Source organism: Astyanax mexicanus, chromosome 11, assembly GCF_023375975.1.
Source record: "Astyanax mexicanus isolate ESR-SI-001 chromosome 11, AstMex3_surface, whole genome shotgun sequence".
NCBI classification, from domain to species: Eukaryota; Metazoa; Chordata; class Actinopteri; order Characiformes; family Acestrorhamphidae; genus Astyanax; species Astyanax mexicanus.
The window spans coordinates 30,792,170-30,804,681 of record NC_064418.1 but is presented as its reverse complement, the minus strand read 5'-3'; the positions used below and the strand labels follow the sequence as shown (position 1 = coordinate 30,804,681).

Genomic DNA, 12,512 nt, shown 5'->3' with positions numbered 1-12,512 from the left:
ATCCAGGGCAATGTCTGCATACCACCAAGAAGGACGAACCACATCCAACAGGATTAACTGTGGACACAAGAGAAAGCTGTCTGAAAGTAATGTTCGGGTGCTGACCCGGATTGTATCCAAAAAAACATAAAACCACGGCTGCCCAAATCACGGCAGAATTCAATGTGCACCTCAACTCTCTTGTTTCCACCAGAACTGTCCGTCGGGATAATATATTATTGTGGTCCGCATGCTCTGTACAATTACCTATTCTCACCAGAGAGGGCCCTAAATCTCAAAACGTACGGACATCAGCTTTAAGTGATAATGCTTGAATTTAAAATATTACGGTTTTAACTTAATCTTGAGATTAAATTTTGGCAATTAATAATAAGTAGCAGATTGATTATATAACTCTGACTAATATTTTTCTGATATACGGTAATTCTGACTTTTAAAACTGAACCAACTAAAATATTTACACCAATCATCCAAAATATTAAAACCACCTTTCTAGTATTGAGTAGGTCCCCCTTTTGTAACTTGACCAATCAAGGCATGAGCTCCACAAGACCTGTGAAGGTGTCCTGTGGTGTCTGTTACCAAGACGATAGCAGCAGACCCAGCAATCCTCTAATTTGTGAGGTGAGATTGCCTCCATGGATTGTAATAATGAACCCTTGTTGCGTTTGATCCCATGCCAGTCCACTAGTCAGTAACCCTTTCTTGGAGTACTAGATACAAGACCTTTGATCCACCCTGATGTTTTGGAGATCTGACCCATTTGTCTAGTCATCACAATTTGGCCCATATCAGAGTTTTTTTCTTCTTCCAACCCATCCCATCAATTTCAGGAACTGACTAATATATCCATGCCTATTTATGCACACAGATGCCACTGTAGATGAAGATAATCATTGTTTATGGTGATAATGTTATGGCTGATTGGTGTACAGTGGCCTGTTTTCTCAAGATTGCTTCATATTTGTTATGGAAATGTTGTTATTTACCTGTCAGAAAAAGAAGTGTATGGGATTTATTTGTTTTTTTTTCTTCCAGAGAGAGAGACACATTCCTGTACTGCATAGACTTTTCTTCTCGAGCGATTCAGCTTGTCAAGGTAAAAAAAAAAAGAAATCTGCAGTTCCTACTTAATGTGAAATCAGGTGTAACCAGTGCAGCCCCTTATCAACATTCAGCAGTGAGGCCCATGAGTAAACTGTCATTTACTCAGAAGGACAACAGTGACTCTTCCCAGCCTTCATTTTGTGTTATCCTCATCCATTTAGCTGACAGAAGATCAGTCAGTCAAAATGGCTGCCATATATGTGTGTGTGTGTGTGTGTGTGTGTGTCTGCCTGCCTGCCTGTTGGCCTGGTGGATATTTGATGCTGTCAGAATGCAGAGGCTTTTATCAAATGACAGCAGCAGGCTGCTAGCACACTGAATATGTTTGCTCAGCGGCAGGGAAATGTAGTCCGCAGCAAGCTGAAGGAGATGCAAGTCATCTCACCAACAAGATTTAAGAAAAATAAAAATAAATGTAAGCTTCATGATGAACAGATTAATTTTTGGATATATTTATGTAATGAAATGAGGTATTTCTCATTAATACATGAGACTCATAATCATCAGAAGGTCCAGCAAAGAATAATTCATCTCACAGGTCATCTGATATAGTATTATTAAGCAATAATACACAAGAGGGAGTCCTCTGTTAGTTAAAATAGTTCCATTACTGCTCTGTTTGTAGCTGCACTGTTGGGATTGAAAGCGCGGCATTGTTGTTAGGTTAGGTTAGGTTACTGTGGCGGAGTAATACAGTGCATTACCGGCTGATAACGGCACTTATAGAACGCCTCACAGCCAATCACATTGTAAGGTGTTTAATTTTTAATAATCGCAATTGTATTACAATGTATTTAAAGTCAATTTACAGCCACCAATTGCATTGGGATGCTGTGTAAAATGTAGATGAATATAAAAATAAAAAGAGAATTTGCAATTTTGATTTACAAATTACAAAAACACGTATTTTATTCAGAAACGGGTGTTAAAAGTAAGAATTTTAGTACAAAAATGAACTAAACAATAAAAGCCTTGAAGATCAAGTAAGAGGTATTAATTAAAACCATGTATCGATATACAAATAGCAGAGTCTCTCGGAAGCAAAGCTGGGCCAATGTTCACCAGTCTGCAAAAAAACAACATAAAATTGTACAGACTGCAAGAAGAAGGATATCTGGAGAAATCACTGTGAAATCACAAGGGACAAGGCCGACAGTCAAAACTGGATGCTGGTGATCTTCAGGCCCCCAAGATTCAGTCAGAACTAAAGTAGCAGCGGGGAAAGGGGCTGTGAACCACGGCCTGGATCAAAATAGGTGGTCTCAGTTCAGATCTACTGAACTATGGTCCGGTTCATCTGTAGTATGAAGGATGGTTCGGAATCTCAGACCAATTACAGGCAGTTAAGCCAGTCTTTAAACAAACCAGAGGAAAAATAATGTAGTCTGTAGTAATGTAGTTCAAAACTAACTGTACATTAAGTAAGTCACTTAAGGACAAAGGCTCTTTTTCGCACCCTTACAGGAGCATCCAGACTATGACCCAGCAGTGTGCCATGCCTTTGTGCACGACGTTTGTGATGGCGCGTCCCTGTTTCCCTTTCCTCCTGGGAGCCTGGATGTTATTCTCGTGGTTTTTGTGCTGTCCTCCATCCATCCTGAAAGGTAGGATACACAGGTGTGGAGGGTAGAGCACACCAGTCACATGTGCATTGGCCTATAAATCATCTGCTACTTTGCAGGCACCTATTTGTCTGACAAAAAATGTTCCTAAATTTATTTTCTTCTAGAACATAGCCTGTGTACTTCCTGCATACTCACACATTTCTGTTATGCTAGATAAACACACTTTATTACCAGGAGAGATGCTGACTGCACAGCAAATTCTGTTTTTTGGAATAAACTGATTTTAAGTCTATATGCGCGACCATCGAATACACTTTATGACAAGAATTAAATTAACTCTTTTCTGGGATTTGGCCTTTTAACTCTGTTCAGGAGTTAAATCTGAACTGTTGTGGGAGTTAAAATATTTATCCCATCTAGAGTAAAATACAGATCTCAGCTGGAGATCATTTTACCATAAACTCCTTCACAGTGTTATTAAACTAATATTATTAAAAAACATTGTAATATTTTAAAACCCTGGAACATTTAGGAGTAAAAATGACAACAAAAAGCATCATTACTGACTACAGTATAGGGATGGGTGATATCGCCTCAATAAAATAATATATATATGTCAAGAATACACTACTGCAACAAACTGAAAATGTTATGTTATTATTGCATATGATAAGGCATGATATGACACACCCCTAATTAAGATATTAAAAAAAATACAACAATTTTATCAGATTTGTAACAGAAGTCAATGATCCAGAATGTCATGATGCTAATAATAATGCACTTCAAATATCTCCATATATCCAGTATTAAAGTAAAATAAATGATACTGGACAGATATAATTTGACTCTAGTAGATATATAATGGGAAATGAGAACAGTGTGAATTTTTCTTTTGATGAAAAGAGTAAAAAAAAAGGTAGTACCCTGATGTGATAATTAGAGGTGGGTGATATAGCACAATATTTCAGGGTATAATATCATTCACAATATTCAAAAATGTTGACAATATTATTGTGTACGATACGATATGGCACACCTCTACTACAGTAACAATTTCATACTCATTTCAAGTTTATACTAATGCTTATTTTTTCATTGAATGGCATCTTTAATCCTGCATTGCAGTTCTTAGTGCATTGCCAGTACTTTGCCACACTTTACAGTGCAGAAGATGGTAACTTGCTCTTATAACCAACAACACATCAGCTAGGCAAACAACCATTTATAAAATATAATGGAACACTCCACAGAAGGTAGCCTTGGGCAAGACTTCACACTGATGGGAAAGAGTTCCCCTCAACTCAACTTGTAGATTAAGTTGGAGAATAAACTCACACAATTTAACACTTTCACACATTTTTTCACACAATTTGCTGTGTGTAGCCTTTAAGGATATCTACCATTAAAGATATATCATACCATATCACTCACTGAACTATAATATATATCTGACACCCTGCAAAATACAGTATTAAACAAATATATAATCTGTCCTGGCATTAAACTCCCATTACTGTATCATACCATGTTGGAAAAACACACAAAAACACAACCTCATCCTGGACTTAAAACAACTGCATAGCCTTTTTATTGAGTAAATACTAAATACTTAAATATTGGATTTTTTTATTGGTTTAATGTAAAATGATTAACCCATGCTGGTGCAATATTCAGAAACAAATGTATTATATTAGACTATCCAGGGAACCTACATGTACAGTCATATGAAAAGGTTTGGGCACCCCTATTAATCTTAATCATTTTTAATTCTAAATATCTGGGTGTTTGCAACAGCCATTTCAGTTTAATATATCTAATAACTGATGGACACAGTAATATTTCAGGATTGAAATGAGGTTTATTGTACTAACAGAAAATGTGCAATATGCATTAAACCAAAATTTGACCAGTGCAAAAGTATGGGCACCCTTATCATTTTATTGATTTGAATACTCCTAACTACTTTTTACTGACTTACTGAAGCACAAAATTGGTTTGGTAACCTCATTGAGCTTTGAACTTCATAGCCAGGTGTATCCAATCATGAGAAAAGGTATTTAAGGTGGCCAATTGCAAGTTGTTCTCCTTTTTGAATCTCCTCTGAAGAGTGGCATCATGGGCTCATCAAAACAACTCTCAAATGATCTAAAAACAAAGATTGTTCAACATAGTTGGAACATAGGGGAAGGATACAAAAAGTTGTCTCAGAGATTTAACATGAATTACTCTGCCACATACAGGTAACCGAGCAACGATGCAGCGCTTACAAGCCAAACAGTGCAGCTACAAACAGAGAAGCAATGGAACTATTTTAACTTGTGGAGTGTTTATAACCAAACAGATCGTATTTCCGCATCCTCTTTAACTCAATGTCTTTCAATAAACAGCGCTAATGGAGCCGCGGTATAATCACAATGAGACACTCGATACACATAGCACGAACATTGTCTGTATTATTTCTTAAACACATAATTTTTAACTAAACCAATACAGTCTTAAATAAATCAAATCCACAATAAAATGTACTAGCATTATACAGAAGTGAAGATTAGAAGAAGAAGTTTAATTTGAAATCAAAACTGTTTTATCTGGTTGGCCTTGTTTCTACTAGTGCATATAAAATGATGACCCTACAAACATCATTTTCTTTTGCTGAGTGGTGTTCTGTTGTGGATTTCCAACATTAAATGCAAATGAGGGAAAAGATTAGTAGCCTCATTTATCATGCGAATGGTAAAACAAGCCAGTAGCCATCCGTTTTGTTAAAAGAACCTGATTTGCTTTTAATTTCACAATAAATGTTTTTTATATCTGGCCTGTGTTTTATAAATCTGGCCTGTTGTGTTATCCCAAAGCCAGATTTATACTTCACATTCACTGGGCTTTGGATAAATATACCATGTGTAACATTTTATAAGGCTAGATGATAACAAACATGTTTTACCTTGATAGTTTGTCATCCTGAGTGGTGTTTCTAGTATTTTCCGCTTTAAATATAAACATTCCTCTGCCTTGCTTAGACTTCAGAGATCTTTCTTCACCACTTAAGAGATGTTCTGGAAACTTCTGCCCTGTGTGAATGTTTGACACTGTTGGTTTACATATTTGCCATAGTCCTTAAGTATTTATGATTCATTTCCAGAGAATTAAGTGCGAGCAGGCAGGCCTTCAGGAGTCTGCTCTGTGTAACTCACGGCAATGCTTCTCTATGTAGAGTGAGCTGCTGGAGACAGACTGGGATTAGAATCCTGTCTAGATTCTGGCGGTTTACCAGTTCTCATTCTGTTCTGTAATACTTTTTTCTTTTTTTACTCTTGTTTTTAAGCTTCTTTCAGTTTGAGCTGCTCAGTGGTTAAATGCCTGAAAAAATGAAGCAATAATACACTCAATTTAAAATAGTTCCATTGCTGCTCTGCTTGTAGCTGCACTGTTAGCGCTGCATTGTTGCTAGGTTAGCGTGGTGGCCTCTTTCGGCCATTTCAGTCAAAATTGTGGAAATCTAGGCTTACTGTAAATAAACGAAAGAGCTTTACTCACCCAAATAAACGGCTTTCAGGAGAGAAATCTGTGTATATTAAAGTCCAGTGCTCGTTTGACTTAAAGTTTTGTTTACTTCGGCGCCCCCAGTGGCAAGACCTTTAGAATTACAAGGGTCCCCAATTTTTTGCCATCTCAAAATACCCTATATTAAATGTTTTTAAAATATTTTATATGTTTTCTTAAGAGGAACATCATGTACTATTTGTTCTAAAACTAATTAAATAATTAATTTTACACTGCCATATTCCGTTGATCAAGACTGAAAAACGTGTTTCTGCTACTGTGTCTTTAAGCTGGAGCTTCTAAGATATAGATTGTTTGACTGATATAAACTGTATAGACGGATCTGACTGGCTGTGTTTTGCCTCATATTAAAAGCTTGCATAGCTGAACCACTACCCAGACCTGCAGTTGTGAAGAGGGTGTGGCTGAACTAAGGTTGGCTGAATTAGCTAATGTGTATTTTTATAAATTGGTCCCCTATTAGAAAATAATTTAGAACATGCTGTTTCACAGCATAGTTTACACAGATCAGCTGTTTAAGCTAGATAGAATGTTTGTATATTGATTTAATTCCTATAGGGGAGACCAGGGACAGTTGTAACATGGGACAGATGTAACATCTTGAATTCCTCCAATTAGAAACAAGCTAGAGTGATTGCATTTACTGTGCACATGATCAGTTGCAGTCTTCTTGCTAACAAAAAAGCAGTTACATTTGATACTCCCAGAGAACCAAAAGTGATTTTTTTTTAGGTTTTTCTATCAGATCTATATGTTGAATAGTGTCCTGAGATCAAATGTCTAGAAATCCTGACAAACATTAAAATTATTATTGGAATATTATTAGAAAGCAAGCAAGACTACAGTTACCATTGAAATACTTCTAAAACACTATACAATATTTATAGGGCGTACTGTGCGTTCTTCATGATGACAGACAAAACTGGAAAAAGAGTGTTTATTTTTTACAATCTGCTGGCAATAATTAAATTACATATTATATAAAGCGTTTACTTAGTTTATTACCTCTTCACAAATCTGTTTTTACACTAAAATGTATTAGCTGTACAGGTTTAGGATAGTGGCTGTATGTGAGGTAACTTAGCTTTAGCCTTAGCCTTAGCCTTAGCCTGGCTGTCTTTCTCTGTGTAAATTTGGCCTTCTCTGGCCTTGATAAAGCTTTAATTTAGCATAGTACTGTCAGAATGCTCTGTATCGCACCAAGTAATCGGAACAATGCTTGAAGTCATGAAGGGGCTGCATGCATCAGTGCACAGTGCCAGTTTCTGTACTTTCAAATAAAAATCCCTATGGCTATGGAGAGTTTTACTGTAATTTAATGCCATTTTAATACATTCTAAAGCAGGTGGCAATCATTTTGGATGTATGTTATGTATGTAGCAAAACACTTATATAAATAAATGACTTATGTTGGTTATTACACTACTTTCAGCTTACCAATATTGAGATTGATTGTTTAATTATTTAAGAATTCCAAACACTGTGTTTTCAATGCAGATTTGAATAACCCTTTGATAACCCTTTGATAGTCTGCAGCTGAGGCTGGCACGGTTTATTGTCTTGTATGTGATTTTCTAATTATAAACTACTCTATCTTCCCCCCTTATGATCTCATGGAGGTCTCCTATTTCGTAGTCTTTCATTATTACAGAGTCGGGCAGTCTTGCTCTGACCATTTGGGCTCATTAGAAGGAGAGTTTGGGATGATGTTACGAGCTCAGATTATACAGAAGCATAGAAGAAAGACAAATATATATATATAGTATGTGACTCTAAACAGACTATTTGTCTTTCTGTATAAAGCACTGCTCACAGTTCAATGAACAACCATGAAGATGACCATTACTGAGACAAAAACTGTGTATTTCTCAGAATAATGATACGCTGTGTGCATTAAAGAAAGAGATATTTTGTTTGTGGGAGCTGTTTTCTAGTTTGTTAAATCTAGTCCCTTAGTTCCCTAGTTGATTTTTGTATTAATTTAGGTTATTTTGTTTCTGGCTTTAATTATGTTCATGTTTTTAGATGTCAATTTGAAGAAAACATTGTAGTACATTTATCTCTTCATTGTACTCTTCAATCTCTTTAATCTTTTATTTTCTGCACATTGTTTCATTGGACTGCATGTTTGTTGCTGTTTCTAATCAAAACAGGCTGCAAGGAGTGGTGAATCGTTTGGCTAGCTATCTGAAGCACGGAGGAAGCATCCTGTTCAAAGACTACGGCAGATATGATTTAGCACAGCTACGATTTAAAAAAGGTATTTTACAGTGTGTGTGTGTGTGTGTGTGTGTGTGTGTATATATATATATATATATATATATATATATATATATATATATATATATATATATATATATATATATATTTTTTTTTTTTTTTTTTTTTTTCTTTTTTTTTTTTTTTTACAGGATATAGTTTGTGCAAGCTTAGAGAACCTTTAACCCCTTAAGTTGCGATGCCTTGTCCCGTATATGGGCTACTGGTGTAGGTAATTCAAAAACCTTTTTTTTTTTTTTTTTTTTTTTTTTTTTTTAGGTAAAATAACTTATTTACACTCTGAAAATTTGAGGGCTTTCCAGTCTCTACTCCACTTAATTAATAATTAATAATTAATAATAATAATTCCAGATCAGGAACAGGAATAGACATAAAAATAGACGTAAAAACTACACAAACATAACGAAACTAAAGGTGTGGAGGACATGAACTGTTTGATTTGTATTCAGGAAAATAAAAATAATGATTGAATCCACACCCAACATATACACACACACACACACACTCACACATTTTCACAAGCTCAGACAATCTTATCTGTTGTGTTCACATGGATATTTTAACCCTGTCTTATCTGTGGAGTTTGCATTGTAGACTTTGTAGACTTTGCCATGTAACCTACCTTATCTGTTGAGTGTAAGAGAAGGCGGGACTTCTGTATGAGTTAAAAATCCATAATTTCTGCTTAATGGATCTTAAAAATTTAGCTTAAGTTATGTTTTCAGATTGCAAATCACACAGCTTTGGAAAAAAATAAGAGACCACTTCAGTTTCTGAATCAGTTTCTCTGATTTTGCTTTTTATAGGTATATGTTATATATGTTATATATAGGTATAGGTATATGAGTAAGATGAACATTGTTGTTTTATTCTATAAAATACAGACAACATTTCTCCCAAATTCCAAATAAAAATATTGTCATTTAGAGCATTTATTTGCAGAAAATGAGAAATGACTAAAATAACAAAAAATATTCAGACCTTTCAGACCTCAAATAGTGCAAAGAAAACAAATTCATATTTATAAAGCTCAGAAATCAGTATTTGGTAGAATAATCCTAGTCTTTACAGTTTTCATGCATCTTGACATGTTCTTCTCCACCAGTGGATAACGTTTGTCACTTAGCTTGGTTTGATGGTTTGTAATCATCCATCTTCCTCATGATTATATTCCAGAGGTTTTCAATTTGGTAGAATCAAAGAAACCTTTTTTTTAAGTGGTATTGCATTTTACAACCTGATGTGAAAAGGAGAAATGAGACAAAAGAAACAAGAAACAAACCTGTAACTCCAAGAGAGCAAGCCAAAGGTTATACTGGCAAAGAAAACTACCTCAAACCTGGAGGCGGAACCTTTGGTATGAACCAAAACTCACAAGTAGAGACCCATCCGCTTCTACTCAAAACTGCAGCGGCAAGAAAAAGTACTCTTTGTAATTTTATTTAATTTTCTACATGAATTTTTCCTAAAATGTGACCCGACCTTTATCGAAGTCAAGGGTATTTACAAATATAAGGTGCATAAAATAATTTATCAATTATGATCTTGCAGGTTTTTACTGAACACACTAATTCAACATTTAAAATAGTAGTGAAAAAAGTAGATTAACCCCTGAAATCAATCACTGGTTGTATCCATTTGTAGGTCAGTTTGAAACCCTTTACAGGGGAGATCCTCTGAAAGCTCTTTTTGGCACAGCATTTTTCACATACGCATATCCTTCAAGTGCAAACTCAAAAAGTTAGCTATGCTAACACTCAAATCTAATTAGCTTTTTTGAGGTAATTAGCACAAGGGTTCACATATTTTTCCACCTGCACTATGAGAATGAAGACATGAATGATCGTAACTTTTTTTTGTGTAATTGGCACTCCCCTAACATAGACGAAGATCAGGTCACATTTTATGACCCATTAAAATCAGGAAATTTCAAAGGGTTCACATATTTTTTATTGCCACTGTACATTATACTTAGCTTATAAATTACATATAAATGCTGTAACATCACTAGGTGTGTGTTATTTGTACACAAAATGTGAAATGAAGATTTTTCAGACCTCTACCTCGCTCTGCCTCCAGCCTTGTTGTCATGGTATCACAGTCTGCAGCATGAAGAGCTCCCTCTGTTGCTGCACATGGGTAATGCAAATTGAGTTTGCTGTAATTTTACAATGTGTTTGCAGCCCTTTCAGTGTGTTTCTCGTGAAAACATGCATTATGATAACAATAAAAATTATATTAACACCACATATGTCCAACAACAAATTGAACAATTAGTAGTTAGATTAAAGCTTCAGCATAGTCTGCAAGAGTGAAAAAGATTAAGTGGATGTCTGAGTTGTAAGTGATTTAATAAGCAGGCTAAGTTACATGTTAAGGGTTAAATTAATCCCATAATATGTCTTCGGCACACAAAGAAGAATGGAGTAGGGGATAAAAACAACTCTGTGAAGATGTCACAGTGTTATTAAATAAATACATTTAATACAGGATGCTCTATTTTTTGCCAAAATTAAGTTCTGAAGCTACTTACAAACATAAAATCGTTGTAAAACCCCTTTTGTATTTGCAGGTCAGTGTTTGTCAGATAATTTCTACACAAGACAAGACGGAACCCGCGTGTATTTTTTTACAAAAGGTAAATCAAAAAAATATCCTGAAACCTGAAACAAATGTGTTGTGATTGCTTTAGGATTATCTGTTTTACTGCTGTACAGCTTCATTTTAAGCTTATACTGACTGATCATGAAATGCAGAATATGTAAAGGATCTTTGTTGTTTCCTCAGGGGAGGTACATCAGATGTTCACAGATGCTGGTTTGGAGGAGATTCAGAACCTGGAGGACAAGAGGCTACAGGTGAACAGAGGAAAGAAAGTGGTGATGCGCAGGGTGTGGATCCAGAGCAAATATCGGAAACCATAAAGATCCCTTCATTCTTTTATTTTTTATTTTTGGGTTACTATGAGGATAAGCGTGAGCCACCTGGAGCACTCAATTTTAATGTTTTATATCTCATTGCAGTTTCTGTCAGTGTGTAAACAGAAAAAATGCTTTATTTACAGAATGTTCTGTTCTGTATTGTGAATTATTCTGTTCATGGCATCATCAAAACAGGTTGTTTTTGCTGCTTAGTTTCTACATTGAACTAGGAAGAACTGGGAAGCATTACATCTTATACGATACCTACTACTGGTACTTTAAAATTCTTTAGTTTCAGTGGAGTAATGAAAAGTTCTCCATGATAAATTCCTTTGAAATATACTGACCTCATTGTATGCAAAACATGGTTGTCTTTATATTCTTTCGACATGTTATGTTTTTGCTTTCTGTTGGAATAGGGAGATTCCAAGATTTTTTATTATTAATTTTTTTTTCTTTCTATAATTTGTAAATCAGTGATGCATTTATACTGAAACCTGATCTCACATACAGTACCCGTCAAAAGTTTGGTCACACCGTCTCATTCAATGTTTTTCTTTATCAGTTATTAAATGCTTGTTTCTTTTGTTTTGTAAATTAACAGTGTTTTGACTTTCAATGAAAGTGAAATATAATAAATGTTTTGGATGCTGTAATGGTATAAACAAAACACGTCTTCCAATTCTTTAATCTAGTGTTTTGATTGTTGTCAGTTATTGAGGGTTGAGGCGGGGGATCTTACTTCTGCTTTAAATAATAATAAACAAAAAAATAGGTCTAGGTTAAATCAATCACATTTATTTCTCACATGCCTGAAAAGATACGATGAATAAACATCTTACAAAGAATATATAGAAAATAAACACTTAAGAATGGCAGTGTGTAAAGTAAAAGATGAGGATGGGGTATAGTTACAATAGAAACAATAAAAACAATTGATTCAAAATGAGAGTGAAGCAAAAGATGGACAGCAATCAGCATCAGCAGAATTAAAAACTAAAACTGATTCAGGCATACTAGAGCAAAAAAGATGATATAAATCATATTATACAAAATGCTAAATGTTACTATT

General features: G+C 35.0%; 1 protein-coding gene across 1 annotated transcript in view; it reads left to right on the top strand.

The window, feature by feature from the left end:
- Positions 1-12,512, top strand: part of mettl8 (methyltransferase 8, methylcytidine) — a 24,766-nt gene extending 12,254 nt beyond the window's left edge. The window contains exons 6-10 of the mRNA XM_049484556.1: positions 1,039-1,099; positions 2,572-2,711; positions 8,393-8,499; positions 11,092-11,157; positions 11,307-12,512. Of these exons, the coding sequence (XP_049340513.1) occupies positions 1,039-1,099; positions 2,572-2,711; positions 8,393-8,499; positions 11,092-11,157; positions 11,307-11,443 (511 nt within the window). The 3' untranslated portion in view covers positions 11,444-12,512. The remainder of the gene's footprint in view (positions 1-1,038; positions 1,100-2,571; positions 2,712-8,392; positions 8,500-11,091; positions 11,158-11,306) is intronic.